This window comes from Bos taurus, chromosome 10 (assembly GCF_002263795.3).
Source record: "Bos taurus isolate L1 Dominette 01449 registration number 42190680 breed Hereford chromosome 10, ARS-UCD2.0, whole genome shotgun sequence".
NCBI lineage: Eukaryota > Metazoa > Chordata > Mammalia > Artiodactyla > Bovidae > Bos > Bos taurus.
In genome coordinates, this window is record NC_037337.1 from 51,502,533 (window position 1) to 51,524,116 (window position 21,584).

General features: G+C 40.6%; 1 protein-coding gene across 2 annotated transcripts in view; it reads right to left on the reverse strand.

The window, feature by feature from the left end:
- MINDY2 (MINDY lysine 48 deubiquitinase 2) overlaps window positions 1-6,354 on the reverse strand; it is an 85,756-nt gene extending 79,402 nt beyond the window's left edge. For both annotated transcript variants that reach the window (XM_005211674.5, NM_001046275.2), the window contains exon 1: window positions 5,430-6,354. In XM_005211674.5, coding sequence (XP_005211731.1) covers window positions 5,430-6,272 — 843 coding nt within the window. In that variant the 5' untranslated portion in view covers window positions 6,273-6,354. The remainder of the gene's footprint in view (window positions 1-5,429) is intronic.
- Window positions 6,355-21,584: the final 15,230 nt, after the last annotated feature.

The following is a 21,584-nucleotide window of genomic DNA, read 5'->3' on the forward strand; positions in this document are numbered from 1 at the left end:
GAGACGGGAAAGGCTATTCACTCCAGTATTCTGGCATGGAGAATTCCATGGACAGTATAGTCCATGGGGTCGCAAAGAGTCAGACACGACTGAGTGATTTTCACTTCACTTATGTCTATATATATATATATATATATATACACACACATACATATATATTTGAGTATGTGGGCCTTAAACCTATATTCTTTCTATAAGAAAACAAAAGTGTGACAAAGGAGGGACTCCCTCTGTTATTAAACATGTCTCATGATATAAAAATATTAATGCAGAAGCTTTTAAAACTGTTTTATAATGCAAAAGTTAAATCATATGCAAAAGTAGAAAAAAATAACAGCATAATGACAAATACCCATCACTCAGATTCAACATTTATAGTATAGGCCAGTATCATAAGAAAGTAAATTTTACATTTCTTCTGACTTGTTGATTTTTATAAACATAACTGATTCATTGGGTCATAGTCCTCAAGTAAACCTATAAATGGCATTGTTTTTGATAGATAAAATGAAAGACTAAAGAAAAATTATTTAAAAACAACCAAAACCAGTCTCTTTTAAAGAAGCAAATGAAAATATTTGTTCTAAGACATAAATTTGAGTCAATTTACCTGGTGTCAGTTAAGAGAATTAGAAAATTTGAGCTCAAATTAAATTAATGAACAGATTTCCTTCTTTCCTGATTTACTGGATTATCAAAGCTCAACTATTTTACAGATTATTAATGATCATCTATTTTCCATCAGTCCTAAACCAACACATCTAATTAAAACTCCAACATTTCCAAATCAGTACTTATCATGTTTGATAATTTTACCTGTCATCTCTCACTCAGAAACATGGTACTTCCTTCCTCTGAATCACTCAAATCCTCCTAATGTATTCAGTTTATTGATTTCTTTCTTTCTTTTTTTTAAAGTTTCCCAACCAGGGACAGAACCTGTGCCCTCTGCAGTGGAAGTGAAGAGCCCTAACCACTGGACTGCTAGAGAATTCCCTAGCAGAAAAATTAAAAAATTGATTTTTCTCATTGCTTCATTCTCCCCCCAAAAAGATGATCAACTCTTTTACTTTCAACCCTTAACTCCACTGACTCACAATGAATCAACCCTTGAAAAACCCAATACTTGATAATCCTAAACAGCCATTCTTCCCCCTCTTGTTTCCAGAGATAAGAGAACTAATGGGGGGAGGAGCAAAACTGACATACTAGAAGTTTTCAGAGTACGCCAATTTAGCCAGGGCCACTTACAACTTTCTACTTATGCCTCAATTCCTAGGCATAATTTCCAATGAGATGAGAACTTCTTTAAAATACAACATAATATTCTCACAAAATCACACTTTGAAGCTTTGCAACCTCTCCTCTTAATTACTGGCAAGTTCAATAGTTACTACTGATGAGATCAACTGTTACTTTGCCAAAACTGAGAATGAGGCCTCAATTTTCACTTTTCTCTCCATTTTAATTAACATAACCTTGCCTTTGTATCTTCTTTCCATTACTTCAGGGCAAAAAAAAAAAAAAAAAAGATTGTTGTTCTTTTCCTCTGAAGAGAATTTTACCACCTCTGAGGATTCCACAATATCCTAACTTTGTAATGCCCTATTCTCAAACCTGTCCTTTTTGGCAACAATCTTTCCTACTTCACCAGTTCCTTAACGCTGTTGCATTTGACAATAAGTCACTTAAAAAAAAAAAAAAAATTAAGAGTCTCTCTCCCAGACAACTGTTATGACATTGTCCCATTTCTAGTTCTCATCTACATCTCAAATTGGGCCTATACTGGTTTCTTTTATATTCTTTCATCTTTACTGCTTACATTCCCTTCTCCCCACCGCCTTTATTTATTTATATTTATTTATTTGTCTGTGCTAGGTCTTCACTGAGGCATGCAGGACCTTTAGTTGCAGCATGCAGTATGTTTAGTTGCGACATTCAAACTCTTAGTTGCAGCATGTGGGATCTAATTCTCTGACCGGTGATGGAACTCGGGCTCCTCTGCACTGAGAGTGCAGAGTCTTAGACACTGGACAACCAGGGAAGTCCCTCCCCGAATAGCTGAGAACTACTGTTCACCATTTACTATGGAGAATTAATTTATTCTCATAGATACCATACTTAAATCTATGCAATAATTCTCCAACTCAATTTTTCCCATAATTTTGACCTCTTTTCTGAGGCCCATTCTATTCTTCTGAAGGTATAATAAACATTTATATTTTTATGACTTACTGTTAGTAAGACAATTCCAATCTGACACAACCAAACGTTGCATCAACTTTCCCATCAAAAGCACATTCTCTATCTTTTGAATGATCCAAGCAATTCTCTATTACTCAAATTGGAAAAAGTATCACATCCTTAATTTCCTATATCCAGTTAGTAGTCAATTCATCATTTAGGCTGTGTGGCACTATCCTCTTAAAAGAAAAGGGGTAAAGAATTCCCCATCCAAAAGAGTTAATCTCATCAATTCCTGTTGCTACACTCATTACAGTCTGACTTCTAGTTTAATCTCAAATGAAAAGATCTCTTTCATTATGTCATTCCTTTATCCAATAATTTATAATAGCTTCCTATTATCAACTATATATAAAGTCTAAACAAGCCTAGTGATGGGTCCTCTGAAATCTGACAATTACCTTCATACACTGAAAGAAAGTTAAGTCACTCAGTCATGCCCGACTCTTTGTGACCAAGGACTCTAGCCCACCAGGCTCCTCTGTCCATGGAATTCTCCAGGCAAGAATACTGGAGTGGGTTGCCATTTCCTTCTCCAGGGGATCTTCCCAACCCAGGGATGGAACCCAGATCTCCCGCATAGCAGGCAGACTCTTTACTGACTGAGCCACCAGGGAAAACTTTCATACTCTAATTACTATTTTTCTCTACAACTGCATTTCTCAAACTTTTTGGTCCCAAGACCCTCTTCAGTCCTAAAAAATCACTGAGGATCCTAAAAAGCTCTAGTTTAAATGGATTCTATCAACATTTACTATACTAAAAATAAAAATTGGGAAAAATTTTAAACACAAGAATGCAGACCACACATTCCATTAACCGTCAGGGCAAGGATGTCATCACACATCATACAGCTTGGAAAACTCTATTAACACTGAAAGAATGATAGTGTAAAAGGCAAAAAACAACTAAGTACTATTCTGAACAGTACTGACCTCAGAAACCCTGGCTCACTTTTAGGACACTGCTCTATCCAACCTTGCTTCTCTTAATACATCTCCTTATCACTGACGATTACTAAGTAATTTTTGTGTGCATCAATAACCTTAAGGTAGAAAGAAAAAAAAGGTAAGAACCAAAGACTTATAAAATAATCTTAACGCTCTTTAACATGCTTTCTCATTCAGAGTCTGACCTAACATCAATTTTATTTCCTGCTACTGCCATTTCCTTCTCCTCCTCCGCCGCAGTCCAACCAAGGTTAGAATCCCCAAATAGAACAAACCTTTTTCTGCTTCAGCATCTTTGAATATACTACTCCCTCGGCCTGAAAGGAATTTCGTTTACTCACCCATCAGACCCAGTACATAGGTTACCTCTTCTATGAAGCTCTCCCTTGACACATTCCACTCTCACTTACACTGTTCTCTGTAATTCCATAGCATAATTCCACACTGCACTGGGGTTATGGTTTATATGTCTGTCTCTGAATCAATACTAAGCTACATGAGGGCACTCTTGCATCTTACTCATCTCTGTATTCTATTATCTCACACAAAGTGGGAACCCAAACGTTACGGTCATTCACTTGAAGCTGTCTTTCAAAGACCAATCCAATGCTCATCTATCCTCAAATATGTGAGACCACAGCACTTGCTCTTTCCTTTGAGCTTCTGCAGGACTATGCAGAAACTAGGAAGTGAGAAAAGCCTAAAGGAAACAGTTACTCCTTCAGACAGATTGGAGACTTTGGCTTAGAGGATGAAATCTAACTTCTTAGTCTAGCATTCAAGGTCCTTCATCAAGTGGCTCTTCACCTTTTCAATCTTATTTTCTATTATCTTGCAATATGAACTTTCCACTCCTGTCATCCAAAACACATACACACATGTATTATTCATTCTGTTTTCATTCGTTTTTGTTTATATCCTTCCCTCTCTCAGGATTCCCATTTTTCTGTTATTTTAAATCCTACTTTTTCCTTAAAAGCTTCCTTCAAGATATAAAAATTTCATGAAGCTCTCTGGAACTACACCAGACTAAAGGAAAATTTCCCCTCTTGGGATGTCTAATGCATTTCAATCTGCTTCCTATAACCTAGTATTTACAGTATATTGTCTTGCATTGTTCTTTAGTAATTTCAAGGAGTCAATGCTGCAGTTCCAAATAGCTCAACAGCTCTTCAAGAGCAAGCAATCTCCACTAAAAACATTTGAGTGCCATTATGCACTTGATAGTGGTAAGATTTCTAATCTTATTTCTTTTGCATTATCCCTTGCTAGACAGCAAGATGAGGGAATTTCATAAACACTATTCCCTTTACTTGATTTTCTTTCTAACTGGTCACAATAATCCAGGTTATTTTTTTCTAGGGAACATTTTATCTATAGATACAGCTCTCAATTTGACAGTTAAAATATGTGCTCTAAAATGCATCTTCTCAGCACTCTAAAACTGCAAGCTTAAATAAGACACTTCATGTACAGGTAACTCACTCCTGAGTCCTCAGTACAGTTACTTTTGAAGGGTCCTTTCCTCTTTTGCTCCTTTATCTTGAATATATCTTTTCTTATTTGTTATTATAATTTTAGCTCTCTTAACACATTCTGTGTGGTTATGGGTAATAATGCTAGACTATTTAACAAGAGTCAAAGAAATGAGGCAAATAAAAACCATCCATAAAATAAAAACAATCTTTGAAAACCAAGAAGTTATGGTAATTAGGTCTCAGACCATTACTTTTCCATAAATGGAATTTGTCTAAGGGGCCACATCTTCCCTATTACCACGTCCTTAAGTATCCACACCCAAATGGAGCATAAACATAACCATCAAAACTTGCTCCCTGATATAATGGATTGATGATAACTTCTGAAGATGATTTTGTCCAGTTCTTCACGCTTTTGCATATAGGATAAAGTCAGTAAGAAGGAATAACAGAAAAATATAGTTAAAAAGTAATCAAAAGATTTAGGATGCTCTAAGACCTGGCTGTTTTCAAGTGCATCAGGCACAGCTGTTGAAAGCGACAAGAGAGATCTTAGGTTGCCGGCAGTTCTTTCTGACATACACATGGGAATATTCCTTAAACAAGACAATCTCAGAGTGAGTTTCGTGTAGGAAGAAACGGGGATTATTGATGAATGAGGAAAGAAAGGAAGATATCAGCTGACAATGCAGCAACTCTCTCACCCCTCTTTTACCCCTCCCCAAAAGCTGTAGGAAATAGAAGCTGCGGAATGTACCTTCCAGGCCAGAAGCAAAACATTGAGGATGGCCAGTAAAGGGCAGGGGCCATTCTCATTCTGGGTGATGATAGGTGTGTTCTCTTCCTTCCACTGGATCCACTTGATATGATAGACAGACTGTCCCGGGAAGCGTTCCTTGGAGGCCGCCAGCACCTGGGCTTCCTCCTCCTCCACCTCCTCCTCTCCACACAGGGGCACAGCCCCGGGCAACACCGCCGCGCCCTCCTCCTCCTCGGGGACCCTGTTCTCAGCTCCTTCCTCACTATTAAACTCGGAGCTACTGGGGAAAGAATGTAGGTTAGAGAACGACTCCAGGGAGTCCAGGCTCGGCGATTCCCCAGGAGGGCTCGGGTCGCTGCAACTGCTGCTGAGGCCGCCGCCGCTGCTGGGCTCCGAAGAGCCCGCGGCCGCCGACTCTTCCTGGCAGGTGCCGGCGGGATCCGGCCGGGCGCCCCCATCTCCCTCTGGACCCAGCCCATGGTCAGCTCCGGCCTCGGCTGTCTCCGGGGAGGCGGTCACCTTGTGCTGTCCTCTTACAGGCTCCTTCTGGGCAGCAGGACTCTCCAAATCGCTCTCCTTCAAGTCCAACCTCGGAAGCGAGCTGCAGGGTACCAGAACCTGAGGAGAGCCGGCGGGAGAAGCCGAGTCCGAGAGGCTCCTCCCGCCGGCCGCCGCCCCCTGCCCCTTCCCGCCGCTGCTCTCCGCCGCCCATACTCCAGGACCATCCCCAGCGGCGAGCCTGGTCTCTTGTTGCCCTTCCTGCGGAGAACCTGTCCCTGGCGCTGGCCCGGCGGCCACTCCGTGTTCTAGCGGTTGCAGGCTCTCGGGGCCGCTCTCCATACCCAGCCGCCCGCCCCTCGCTCTAAAGAGACCACGGCGGGATCTCCTCAGACAGCGCCTCAGACGCCATGACAGCGGCACTGGCAGCTACAGCGCCCTTGCGCGGCCTCGGCCAGGCACGTCACAGGGGAGGGCTCCGGGAGCGCGCGCGCGCGCCGCCGCGCTGTCCGTGGGCCCTGGGCGTGCCTGCGCGTGCCTGCGCGCCGCCGGGTGAAAGGGACACTCACAGCGACCGCCCACGGGGCTCCGCCTCGCCGGCGCGCCCGCGCGCTCTGGCCAGCGCGGGGCGTGGAGGGCGTGGCTAGGAGGGCGTGGCCAGGAGAAAAACATCCTCTCATTTTGTGGCCGGAAGTTGAACTCCGGGGCAGCTAGACCGCGCGCGGCTTCTTTAAAGGCCAGCGGGGAGGCGGTCAGCTCGGGTGTGACCATTTAGACCTGAGTCGTGTGTGGTTCAGCCTGGGGCTGACAGATGGGGAATTGGCAGCAGTTGTAGTATTTGGAAAAGAACTCGTCCCTGAAAAGCTCAGATTTGTTTCCCCAGCTTGTAATATGGAAAATTGAAGGAATTTCTTACGAAATGTAAATTTTAAAGGCTGGGATCCACTCAAGGTGCACTACACTGCACAATTTCCAGTCTTTCTCGGTTTTGGCTGAGAAACACCCTCCTCCTCATCAGCTACTGGGGAAAACGTTCGCTCTACATGAGGCGTCAGTGCGGTTGTGGATATTGGCCTGCGCGGCAAAAAAAAAAAAAGTGGGTGATTTGGGCCAATCATAATAAATTAACTTGTGCTTGCATTAGCCAAGTCCTTGCGGTTTTAACTTGGCCTCATTTTGCATGGAGTGGGAAGTGCCTGTGTCAGAAAAAGTCAATTTTCTATTGAGTCTACTCCTCTTAAGGACATTCAGTTTTCAGAGAGGGGAAAGTAGGCTGGTGCTACTCTGATCTGTGATCTGTTCCTGACAGGGGCTTTTTTCTTTTTTTGCCTTTCAACATTCTTTAGGTAATGGGGATCCGAAAATGTCAAGACATATCTTCCTTCCTAGTCAGATGTATCAGTTCCTGGTATCTAACAGAATGTGGTCTTTCTGTATCTCTTGATTAGAGAGGATAGACAAAGTTACTAAGCAGTGTTTCATTCACTCATTTAACATATTTCAGTACCCATTACATTGCTGAATTCTGTGGCACTAGGGATGCCTGGTAAATAAGAAGGGCTCACATCTTCTTGCTGTTTACTATCTAATGTTTTTTCTTATTGCCACGTTTTTGATATTTGCTTGGGAAATACTATTTCCTGCAGAAATGATGTTCCTTCCACCTTTTTTATAGTGGCATAATATTATGATACTTATCCAACTCTTGCCAAAGAGGAAAATTAGAAGAGATAATAGAGAGCCCATTACTTCATGGGAAATAGATGGGGAAACAGTGGAAACAGTGTCAGACTTTATTTTGGGGGGCTCCAAAATCACTGCAGATGGTGATTGCAGCCATGAAATTAAAAGACGCTTACTCCTTGGAAGGAAAGTTATGACCAACCTAGACAGCATATTAAAAAGCAGAGACATTACTTTGCCAACAAAGGTCCGTCTAGTCAAGACTATGGTTTTTCCATTAGTCATGTATGGATGTGAGAGTTGGATTGTGAAAAAAGCTGAGCACCGAAGAATTGATGCTTTTAAACTGTGGTGTTGGAGAAGACTCCTGAGAGTCCCTTGGACTGCAAGGAGATCCAGCCAGTCCATTCTAAAGGAGATCAGTCCTGGGTGTTCTTTGGAAGGACTGATGCTAAAGCTGAAACTCCAGTACTTTGGCCACCTCATGCGAAGAGTTGACTCATTGGAAAAGACTCTGATGCTGGGAGGGATTGGGGGCAGGAGGAGAAGGGAACGACAGAAGGTGAGATGGCATCACCGACTCGATGGACGTGAGTTTGAGTGAACTCTGGGAGTTGGTAATGGACAGGGAGGCCTGGCGTGCTGCAATTCATGGGGTCGCAAAAAGTCGGACATGACTGAGCGACTGAACTGAACTGAACTGAATAGAAAGCTTCTTTAGAATATTGAATTTAGGAGTTTTTGTGTGTTTTTGGTCTCCATGTCAGTCCATAAGCAATAAATACTATCGTTCAAATTAGAATCTTTCCCTGAAAAAGAATTGCAAATGTTAACAGATTAAGATATATGTTGCTGGATTAAGCACTTTACAGTATTTAAGATCATTAAGTACAAGTGAGAATATTACAGATTTTGGGAAATTCAGAAGTTAGCATGCTGCCTTGATTATAAAAAGGATATTTATAAAAGTGTATTACATGAAAAAATTAAATGGATGGATCATTTTTACAGGCCAGAAACCACAGTAGAGCTAAAAATCTTGAAAGTGCATCTCAAATAATGACCATTCACCATTTTTCAAAAATGCTACTTAAACCTTCTTGCTCTTGTAGTTTTTATTAGTATATGTTTCAAATGTTCACATGCATAGTTTAATAGCTTATCTATAATAAAAACAGAATCAGTTTTTATTCATAGCAATTATATAAATCAAGATGACCAAATATATATATTTATTTAAGTTTGTGAAAATGTGCATAGTATTTTCTAAGAGAGGTGGCGAGTAGCATCTAGGGAGAATTGTCAGAAGATACTAAACTGGAAAATATCCCATTCTTTTTTGCTTATTTGCATCTCTAGTTAAAATAGATCATTTAAAAAACAAACTGGTTATTAATCCATAATTTTTAATTTTTTTTCAGGGTTACAGATGTAATAGCCTTAAAAGTCAAATGTTGTTGTTATTTAGTTATTTTAGTCTTTAAGTCCTGTCCCACATTTTATGACCCCATGGGCTGTTTTATAGCCCACCAGGTTCCTCTGTCCATGGTATTTCCCAGCAAGAATACTGGTGGTGTCATTTCCTTCTCTAGAGGATCCTCCCAACTCAGGGGTGGAACCCACATGTCCTACATTGGTGGGCAGGTTCTTTATCATTGAGCCACCAGGGAAACCCAAAAGTCAGATAGTTTATGTAAAAAATCAGTTACTGCTCTATCCCTCCACACTGATGGAGTCCCGTTCAACTCCTAGATGTCTTTAGGTCCTTATCCCCATATTTCTGAGTAACATGATTACACTCTGATGTCTTCATTTAAAAGTTGTAGATATTGTTTATTGATTTAGTCCTATAAAGATGAGGATTTAGGTTTTTTTTTTCATACCATTTTTTCCTCCTTTTGCTCCAACCTCCCAATTTTTTTCAAAACTTTGATCAAAGTACTCAAAATGTAAAGCATTAGATTTATTCACCGCAAAATCAGGTATTTTACTGTGACTCTACTTTTTTTGCTAAAGTTTTGTTTTCCCTGGAATTAACAATTGCCTTATCATTTTGTTGCTTGGCTTTAAAACTCTTCAGTTCAGTTCAGTTCAGTTCAGTTCAGTCACTCAGTCGTGTCCAACTCTTTGCAACCCCATGAATCGCAGCACGCCAGGCCTCCCTGTCCATCACCAACTCCGGAGTTCACTCAGACTCACGTCCATCGAGTCAGTGATGCCATCCAGCCATCTCATCCTCTGTCATCCCCTTCTCCTCCTGCTCCCAATCCCTCCCAGCATCAGAGTCTTTTCCAGTGAGTCAACTCTTATCTCCAGTAGCATATTGGGAACCTAATGTCCTGGGGAGTTCCTCTTTCAGTATCCTATCATTTTGCCTTTTCATACTGTTCATGGGGTTCTCAAGGCAAGAATACTGAAATGGTTTGCCATTCCCTCCTCCAGTGGACCACATTCTGTCAGATCTCTCCACCATGACCCGCCCATCTTGGGTTGCCCCACGGGCATGGCTTAGTTTCATTGAGTTAGACAAAGCTGTGGTCCTAGTGTGATTAGATTGACTAGTTTTCTGTGATTATGGTTTCAGTGTGTCTGCCCTCTGATGCCCTCTTGCAACACCTACTGTCTTACTTGGGCTTACCACTAACTCAGCCAGACTTACCAGTACTGTCAACCATATCATGTTATTTCTCAGACCCATTTTAATCTTGTGTACATCTCTCCTGAACACTCACTTCTGCTCTGATCTGGACTTGTTGTTTTATAGGCCTGCTGAGTAGCTGTCATCCTGGGATTTCTTTTTTCTGTTGTTTTAGGAATTGCTTCTTCCTCTCTTTTATGTTGAGTCCTTTCTTTCTTGGATCTCCTGTCTTCCTGTTTCCTTGATTTGGTGGAATATATTCTTAGTTTCCTGAGAAAGAGTGCATAAGAAGCATATTTTTGTAGGTCATATTTGTCTGAAAATAGCTAGACCTTTATTCTACCTTTATATCATATAGTTTGGCTGGAATATAAAACTCAGCATTGGAGATACTTTTTATTCATTTTAGTTGTTGAGAAACTGTCTTCTAGCTTCCAGGTGATTATAGAGTAGTCTGATACTATTAGATTCTGAAACCTCTGTATATAATCTATTTCTTCTCTCTGACGTTTATTTGATCTCTTTCTTCTTGGTGTTCCACCATTTCAGTATTTGATATACCTCTGGGTGGGTCTTGCTTTATTCATTGCACTGGGTATTTGGTGATCACATTCAATGTAGAGACACATCCTTTAGGTCTGGGAAATGTCTTTTTCCTTTTTTTTATAAATCTTATCTTTTCTCTAATTGTATTTATCTTTTTGTTCTGCTTTCTAAGAGATTTACTCAAATTTATCTTTCAATTCTTTTTGATCCATTACTTATTGACACTATTGTATATTTAATGTCCAAGAGCTCCTTCTAGTTCATGTCTTAGAATACTGATCATAATTTTTAATATATCCTTTATATTTTTCAAAGGATGTTTGAACCATATGCTATAAAATAGTATCATTTAGTTAGTATGGAGTTATTGGTAGTGCCAGAGGGTGTGAAATATAGGGATATAGTGCCAGAGAGTGTGAGATATAGTGTAAAACATTGGTTTTATTCTTTAGGAGAGCAAAATCTACTTTGAGAAGTAAGACATTCATGTGAATTGGTCATTAAGAATACAAGTTAATTAATAGTTAATACTGAAGGAGTGGTATAAGCAGTAACTTAAAAAGATTCAGATAAGAAAAAACATCTTTTAGTGTGAGATAATGAAGGAGTAATTAAACTACACTCTCCTGATTAAAATCACAGGCTGATTATTACTTCAGCCTTAAGAAATCTAAAAAATATATCTCTTACTCTCAAAATAATAGTTTTTTTCCTTTTTAAATTAATTTTCATTGGAGTATAATTGCTTTACAATGTTGTGTTAATATCTGCTATACAGCAAAGTGAATCAGCTATACATATACATATATCCTGTCTTTTTTGGATTTCCTTCCCTATTAAGTCACCACAGAGCACTGAGTAGAGTTTCCCTGTGCTATGCAGTAGTTTCTTATTATTTATCTATTTTATACATAGTAGTATAAATATATCAATCTCAATCTCCCAATTAATCTCACCTCTCTTTCTTTCCCCCTTGGTATCCATATGTTTGTTCTCCACGTCTGTGTCTTTATTCCTGCTTGGGAAATAAATTCATCTTTATCATCAGAATGATAATTCTTTTAAAATTATCTGTTTTTCATAGTTAGATCATGGCTTTTCTAGCTACCATAACAGAAAAAATTGATGCTATATCTGGCTTTTACCCACATTTATTTACTATTATTTCATCTGTCAAGTCTTGCTGATATTGTATACCCCTTTACTAGTTCATTTATGTATAGCCACTTTCTTACTGAGTCCTTATCATTTTTCTACTAGAATCTAGCAGCATTTTAGTTATTCTCCAGTCTATGATTCTGTCTTCCTCACCTTATCCTGCATAAACCTATCAGAGCTATAGTTTAAACATCTTGGTTTTATTTTGTGGATTCTACTAAAAATAATGCAGTGGTTCTTTATTGTTAGTTGAGTCAAAATTGTCTCTGATTACTGCACAGGTACAAGACATGTATACCTTTGCTCCTCTTAGCATTTTACACAAGACAGAGTGATAAAATTCTGAGTTAAATTCAAGGGTTTCCATGTAATTCAAATTGCCCTGGCTCTGGCCCTCAAGTGACTATGCAGAAATTCCAGCCTCCTGTAAAGTACATCCCCTATTTAATTATTTCTGAGAGCCCCCATGAGGAGTCCCACACCTGTTCAGAAACAAATCCAATCCTATGATATTCTACCAGGTGCTGCTTCTACTACATGCTGTTTCACCAGATGCTAGTCTGTTCTGGTGGTGTTAAAGATGCATGATGGTGACCGGAGGGAAGTGACCTTCTTTTCCCTTTTATTGTAGCTCTAATGTGCTACAGCATTAATAAAACTTCTCTCAATTTTACTTATGTAGACTTTTTAAAAAGTGGGACCTAAATATGAGTCCAGATAGGTTTCACCAGGAGTGAATTAAAGGAATATAGTCCATCACCTTCAATTCAGAATCCTTGTTCCCTTGGTATTACACCAGATGTTAAGGTTTGTTTTTGTTTTTGTTTTAATTCCCTACACACCAGCTCCTTCTTGGTGTACAATTCTAGCCCAGTTCCCTTGCCTAGTGCACCTTGTTGCTCTGTGATCAAAACTCTTCTGTCTCATGAGAAAGGGGCTTTGGAAGTGGCTCTGTTCATCTAGTTCAGTTTTTTTTTTTAATTGAATCAAGTCTATCTCCTGGTCTCCCTGATGGCTCAGCAGTAAAGAACCTGTCTGCAATGCAGGAGATACAGAAGACACAGGTTGGATCCCAGGGTTCCAGAGCCCCTGGAAAAGAAATAGGCAACCCACTCCAGTATTCTTGCCTGGGAAATCCCATGAACAGAGGAGTTGGGCAGGTACAGCCCATAGGGTTGCAGAGTCCGACATGACTGAGCGACTGAGCATGCATGCACACATATCTCATGCCTTAGGACTTCTCTCCTCAAACTTCTACCCTGTCAACCCAACAATTTACCTGATCTCTCTCAATTCTAATATGATTGTTCCCAAAATCTGGTTTGGGGATTAGCAGTATCAACATCACTTGGATTCCTGTTCAGTCCAGTTCAGTCACTCAGTCGTACCCGACTCTTTGCAACCCCATGAATCACAGCACGCCAGGCCTCCCTACAATCACCAACTCCTGGAGTTCACCCAAACCCATGTCCATCGAGTCAGTGATGCGATCCAACCATCGCATCCTCTCTCATCCCCTTCTCCTCCTGCCCCTAATCTTTCCCAGCATCAGGGCTTTTCCAATGAGTCAGCTCTTCACATCAGGTGGCCAAAATATTGGAGTTTCAGCTTCAACATCAGTCCTGCCAATGAACGCCCAGGACTGATCTGCTTTAGGATGGAGTGGTTTGATCTCCTTGAAGTCCAAGGGACTCTCAATAGTCTTCTCCAACACCATAGTTCAAAAGCATCAACTCTTTGGCGCTCAGTTTTCTTTATACTCCAACTATAGTCCAAAAACCATAGCCTTGGCTATGGTCCAAAAACCATAGCCTTTGGCTATAGTTCAAAAACCATAGCCTTGACTAGACAGACATTTGTTGACAAAGTAATGTCTCTGCTTTTCAATAAGCTGTCCAACTTGGTCATAACATTCCTTCCAAGGAGTGTCTCTTAATTTCATGGCTGCAGTCACCATTTGCAGTGATTTTGGAGCCCGCACAAAAATAAAGTCAGCCACTGTTTCCATTGATTCCCCATCTATTTGCCATGAAGTGATGGGACCAGATGCCATAATCTTAGTTTTCTGAATATTGAGCCTTAAGCCAACTTTTTCACTCTCCTCTTTCACTTTCATCAAGAGGCTTTTTAGTTCTTCACTTTCTGCCGTAAGGGTGGTATCATCTGCGTATCTGAGTTTATTGATATTTCTCCCGGCAATCTTGATTCCAGCTTGTGCTTCATCTAGCCCAGCGTTTCTCATGATGTACTCTGAATATAAGTTAAATAATCAGGGTGACAATATACAGCCTTGATGTACTCCTTTTCCTATTTGGAACCAGTCTGTTGTTCCATGTCCAGTTCTAACTGTTGCTTCCTGACCTGCATACAGGTTTCTCAAGAGGCAGGTCAAGTAGTCTGGTATTCCCATCTTTTTCAGAATTTTCCACAGTTTATTGTGATCCACACAGTCAAAGGCTTTGGCATAGTCAATAAAGCAGAAATAGATGTTTTTCTGGAAATTTCTTGCTTTTTCCATGATCCAGCGGATGTTGGCAATTTGATCTCTGTCTAAAAACAGCTTGAACATCTGGAAGTTCACAGTTTACTTATTGCTGAAGCCTGGCTTGGAGAATTTTGAGCATTACTTTACTAGTGTGTGAGATGAGTGCAATTGTGCGGTAGTTTGAGCATTCTTTGGCATTGCCTTTCTTTGGGATTGGAATGAAAACTGACCTTTTCCAGTCCTGTGGCCACTGCTGAGTTTTCCAAATTGGCTGGCATATTGAGTGCATCACTTTCACAGCATCATCTTTCAGAATTTGAAATAGCTCAACTGGAATTCCATCACCTCTACTAGCTTTGTTTGTAGTGATGCTTTCTAAGGCCCACTTGACTTCACATTCCAGGATGTCTGGCTCTAGGTCAGTGATCACACCATCGTGATTATCTGGGTCGTGAAGATCTTTTTTGTACAGTTCTTCTGTGTATTCTTGCTAACTCTTCTTAATATCTTCTGCTTCTGTTAGGTCCCTACCGTTTCTGTCCTTTATTGTGCCCATCTTTGCATAAAATGTTCCCTTGGTATCTCTAATTTTCTTGAAGAGATCTCTAGTCTTTCCCATTCTATTGTTTTCCTCTATTTCTTTGCATTGATCGCTGAGGAAGACTTTCTTATCTCTGCTTGGTATTCTTTGGAACTCTGCATTCAAATGGGTATATCTTTCCTTTTCCCCTTTGCTTTTTGCTTCCCTTCTTTTCACAGCTATTTGTAAGGCCTCCCCAGACAGCCATTTTGCTTTTTTGCATTTCTCTTTCTTGGGGATGGTCTTGATCCCTGTCTCCTGTACAATGTCACGAACTTCCATCCATAGTTCATCAGGCACTCTATCAGATCTAGTCCCTTAAGTCTATTTTTCACTTCCACTGTATAGTCATAAGGGATTTGATTTAGGTCATACCTGAATGGTCTAGTGGTTTTCTCCACTTTCTTCAATTTCAGTCTGAATTTGGCAATAAGGAGTTCATGATTTGAGCTACAGTCAGCTCCTGATCTTGTTTTTGCTGGTATAGAGCTTCTTGTTAAAAATGCAAATTCTCAGACTTCCCTGGTGGTTCAGTGGTTAAGAAGCTACCTGCCAATACAGGGGACATGGTTTCCATCCCTGGCGGTCTGGGAAGAGTCCACATGCCATGGAGCAACTAAGCCCATGTGCTGCGACTGCTGAGCCCGTGCCCTGGAGCCTATGCTCCACAACAGGAGAAGCCACCACAGTGAGAAGCCTGTGCCACTGCAAACTAGAGAGTAGCCCCGGCACTCCACACCTAGAGAAAAGTCTGCATGCAGCAACAAAGACTCAGCACAGCCAAAAATAATAAATAAAAAAAATTTTTAAATAAATTCTCTATTTCCCCCCAGATTATAGAATCAAGGTGTAGACACCAGCAACAAGAGGTCAGTTTTAACAAGATCTCCAGGTGATTCTGGTACATGATAAAGTTTGAGAATTACTGTTGTAGCATTAGTGGGAGCCTCCCCTCCTCCTCCCTACTGCTAATAAATAAATCTCAGCAAGACAAAAATTTTCTAAGTTCATCTTCTACAGCCAGTGTTATTTTTTATTATTCTCCCAGAACTCCACACTGCTCTAAAGTTAATTTTTTGGCCATTTTTCTATATACTCTCCCTTGAGATATGTATGTAATCCCAGTTTCAAAATGCTCTTTTGCTCTTGTCTTTCCTCCATTTTTCATGTTAGTATCAGTCTGTTACCCAGGCTTAAAACATTCAAATAGTTTTTAGTTTTCTCATGATCAAGTCCTATTTTTTTTTAACATAAATGCTTAAAGAAATAATTAACTCTGCTTTTTTTCTTTAGTACAAACCCAAAGCATATTCATTTTCCAAAAATTAGAAAACAAGCAAAAAGAGGAAAATAAAAAACACCCTTCATTGAATTATGTGGAATGAAATGTTAGAAATAACACTAGTGATACTTTATTGTACATCTATTCTTCCCAAACTTTTCTAGGAGTCTGAACACGTACATATTTTTGTAAACAAGAATTAGACTATTCTAGGCCAGGGGTGGCAGCCAGGAGGAGCAACCCCACGCCCGAGGCCAGGAGCAGCAGCCGGGAGGACCAACCACACGTCCAAGGAGCAGTGGCTGTGCGGGCGCAGGAGGGCCTAGAGGAGCTATCCCACGTTGAAGGTCAGGAAGGGTGGCGGTGAGGAGATACCCCTCGTCCAAGGTAAGGAGCAGGGGCTGCGCTTTGCTGGAGCAGCCGTGAAGAGATATCCCACGCCCAAGGTAAGAGAAACCAAAGTAAGACGGTAGGTGTTGCAAGAGGGCATCAGAGGGCAGACATACTGAAACCATACTCACAGAAAACTAGTCAATCTAATCACACTAGGATCACAGCCTTGTCTAACTCAATGAAACTAAGCCATGCCCGTGCGGCAACCCAAGACGGGCAGGTCATGGTGGAGAGATCTGACAGAATGTGGTACATGGGAGAAGAAAATGGCAAACCACTTCAGTATTCTTGCCTTGAGAACCCCATGAACAGTATGAAAAGGCAAAATGATAGGATACTGAAAGAGGAACTCCCCAGGTCAGTAGGTGCCCAATATGCTATGGAGATCAGTGGAGAAATAACTCCAGAGAGAATGAAGGGATGGAGCCAAAGCAAAAAAAATACCAACTGTGGATGTGACTGGTGATAGAAGCAAGGTCCAATGCTGTAAAGAACAATATTGCATAGGAACCTGGAATGTTAGGTCCATGAATCAAGGCAAATTGGTCAAACAAGAGATGGCAAGAGTGAATGTCAACATACTAGGAATCAGCAAACTAAAATGGACCGGAATGGGTGAATTTAACTCAGATGACCATTATATCTACTACTGCGGGCAGCAATCCCTCAGAAGAAATAGAGTAGCCATCATGGTCAACAAAAGAGTCCAAAATGAAGTACTTGGATGCAATCTCAAAAACGACAGAATGATCTCTGTTTGTTTCCAAGGCAAAGCATTCAATATCACGGTAATCCAAGTCTATGCCCCAACCAGTAACGCTGAAGAAGCTGAAGTTGAACGGTTCTACGAAGACCTACAAGACCTTTTAGAACTAACACCCATAAAAGATGTCCTTTTCATTATAGGGGACTGGAATGCAAAAGTAGGAAGTCAAGAAACACCTGGAGTAACAGGCAAATTTGGCCTTGGAATACGGAATGAAGCAGGGCAAAGACTAATAGAGTTTTGCCAAGAAAATGTACTGGTCATAACAAACACCCTCTTCCAACAACACAAAAGAACACTCTACACATGGACATCACCAGATGGCCAACACCGAAATCAGATTGATTATATTCTTTGCAGCCAAAGATGGAGAAGCTCTATACAGTCAACAAAAACAAGACCAGAGGCTGACTGTGGCTCAGATCATGAACTCCTTATTGCCAAATTCAGACTGAAATTGAAGAAAGTAAGGAAAACCATTAGACCATTCAGGTATGACCTAAATCAAATCCCTTATGATTATACAGTGGAAGTGAGAAATAGATTTAAGGGCCTAGATCTGATAGATAGAGTGCCTGATGAACTATGGACTGAGGTTTATGACATTGTACAGGAGACAGGGATTAAGACCATCCCCAAGAAAAAGAAATGCAAAAAAGCTAAATGGCTGTCTGGGGAGGCCTCACAAATAGCTGTGAAAAGAAGAGAAGCGAAAAGCAAAGAAGAAAAGGAAAGATATAAGCATCTGAATGAAGAGTTCCAAAGAATAGCAAGAAGAGATAAGAAAGCCTTCCTCAGGGATCAATGCAAAGAAATAGAGGAAAACAACAGAATGGGAAAGACTAGAGATCTCTTGGAGAAGGCAATGGCACTCCACTCCAGTACTCTTGCCTGGAAAATACCATGGACGGAGGAGCCTGGTAGGCTGCAGTCCATGGGGTCGCTAAGAGTTGGGCACGACTTCACTTTCACTTTCACTTTTCACTTTTATGCATTGGAGAAGGAAATGGCAACCCACTCCAGTATTCTTGCCTGGAGAATCCCAGGGACAGAGGAGCCTAGTAGGCTGCTATCTATGGGGTCGCACAGAGTCAGACACGACTGAAACGACTTAGCAGCAGCAGCAGCAGCAGAGATCTCATCAAGAAAATTAGAGATACCAAGAGAACATTTCATGCAAAGATGGGCTCGATAAAGGACAGAAATGGTATGGACCTAACAGAAGCAAAAGATATTAAGAACAGGTGGCAAGAAAACACAGAAGAACTGTACAAAAAAGATCTTCACAACCCAGATAATCACGATGGTGTGATCACTGATCTAGAGCCAGACATCCTGGAATGTGAAGTCAAGTGGGCCTTAGAAAGCATCACTACAAACAAAGCTAGTGGAGTAGATGGAATTCCAGTTGAGCTATTTCAAATCCTGAAAGATGATGCTGTGAAAGTACTGCACTCAATATGCCAGCCAATTTGGAAACTCAGCAGTGGCCACAGGACTGGAAAAGGTCAGTTTTCATTCCAATCCCAAAGAAAGGCAATGCCAAAGAATGCTCAAACTACCGCACAATTGCACTCATCTCACATGCTAGTAAGGTAATGCTCAAAATTGTCCAAGCCTGGCTTCAGCAATACGTGAACTGTGAACTTCCAGATGTTCAAGCTGGTTTTAGAAAAGGCAGAGGAACCAGAGATCAAATTGCCAACATCCACTGGATCATGGAAAAAGCAAGAAATTTCCAGAAAAACATCTACTTCTGCTTTACTGACTATGCCAAAGCCTTTGACTGTGTGGATCACAAGAAACTGTGGAAAATTCTGAAAGAGATGGGAATACCAGACTACCTTATTGCCTCTTGAGAAATCTGTATGCAGGTCAGGAAGCAAGAGTTAGAACTGGACATGGAACAACAGACTGGTTCCAAATAGGAAAAGGAGTACGTCAAGGCTGTATATTGTCACCCTGCTTATCTAACTTATATGCAGAGTACATCATGAGAAATGCTGGACTGGAAGAAACACAAGCTGGAATCAAGATTTCCAGGAGAAATATCAATCACCTCAGATATGCAGATGACACCACTGTTATGGGAGAAAGTGAAGAGGAACTCATAAGCCTCTTGATGAAAGTGAAAGTGGAGAGTGAAAAAGTTGGCTTAAGGCTCAATATTCAGAAAACTAAGATCATGGCATCTGGTCCCATCACTTCATGGGAAATAGATGGGGAAACAGTGGAAACAGTGTCAGACTTTATTTTTTGGGGCTCCAAAATCACTGCAGATGGTGACTACAGCCATGAAATTAAAAGACGCTTACTCCTTGGAAGGAAAGTTATGACCAACCTAGACAGCATATTCAAAAGCAGAGACATTACTTTGCCAACAAAGGTCTGTCTAGTCAAGGCTATGGTTTTTCCAGTGGTCATGTATGGATGTGAGAGTTGGACTGTGAAGAAGGCTGAGCGCCAAAGAATTGATTCTTTTGAACTGTGGTGTTGGAGAAGACTCTTGAGAGTCCCTTGGACTGCAAGGAGATCCAACCAGTCCATTCTGAAGGAGATCAGCCCTGGGATTTCTTTGGAAGGAATGATGCTAAAGCTGAAACTCCAGTACTTTGGCCACCTCATGTGAAGAGTTGACTCACTGGAAAAGACCCTGATGCTGGGGGGGATTGGGGGCAGGAGGAGAAGTGGATGACAGAGGATGAGATGGCTGGATGGCATCAGTGACTCGATGGATGTGAGTCTGAATGAACTCTGGGAGTTGGTGATGGACAGGGAGGCCTGGTGTGCTGTGATTCATGGGGTCGCAAAGAGTCAGACATGACTGAGCGACTGAACTGAACTGAACTGAAGTGAAACATTTGTTTCAGTTATCAATATATCATAAACCTCTTTATGCATTAATATCCAGTCATCAGCAACATTCCTAGTGACTTAATAACATCCTAATATATGGCTGAACAATACCTGTTTCTTAGATATTTAGATCATTTTCATTGTTTATTATGAACTTCACTGCGATCAATGTCCTTGGAATTGAATCTCTATAACTGTACATATAATTAAATCCATCAGATAAATTGCTAGAAGTGGAAGTCAAGTCAGGATATGACTGTTTCTTCAGTGTTTTATTCAAGCTTTGCTTTCCATTCTCTCTGCTGTCCTAGGTTACTGAGTGTGTTGGAATAAACTTGCTAACTGATTTCACTATGATTTCTTTTCCTTTGAGTACATTATGTGTATTGCTAGATAAGCAGTGCTTTTGTTATTTCCTCCTACTGCTGAAAAACCTTTAAAGGCACTTCCTTAACTACTAAATATCATGAGTTGGCCTGATAGTAAAAGCTTTCCTTAATCTGTCCTCATTCTTTTTAACCACCATTATCAGGTTTCCAAGAGAACCTCGTATTTTACATTCACCCTATCCCTCATTATATTTATTTGGAACAGTGATCGTCAAAGGTCAGTGTGATTAACTCTTAGGTGAAAAGCCTATTGAAATGTGTGTTTCTGGGCTCCACCCCTAGAAGTTTCATTCAACAGAACTGGAGAAAACTTAGGAATCTGCAATTTTGACAGGCAGTCTAGGTGACTCTAATGCTGTTGTGCCACTGGTCATATATTGAGACATGCTCATCTGAAACAATATCAGATAATAACCATTTGCATTATTGAGATGTATAGTTAATATGTTAACAAACAAATAATAAGAATTAAGACTCATTTGCTTATAATTACAAACAAAACTTGTGATTATTTATTCAATATTTACAATCTGGCATTGTGGGGCACAGAAGAGATATTAAGCATGAGCACGCAGAAGCAGCCTTATGTGATGAACAGTGTGATGTTCAGAGAAAGTGTGATGAGCAGACTGCAAGAACTGGGACAAGAACCTGATTTTACCGTTGACTAATTTTATAAACTTGGGTAGGTCAATTTACTTCTCCTAACTTCAGTTTTCACCTTTTGTAAAAGAAAAAAATAAAAGCATGTGATAAATAATAGCATGAATGATTTTGCTAGATGCTTTTGTAAACAAAATGGGAACAGAGAGTAAAGCTCTTCAAAGATATTATTGCTGTTATTGCCCTCAAAGTGGTTACAATCTGCTTAGGAAGAC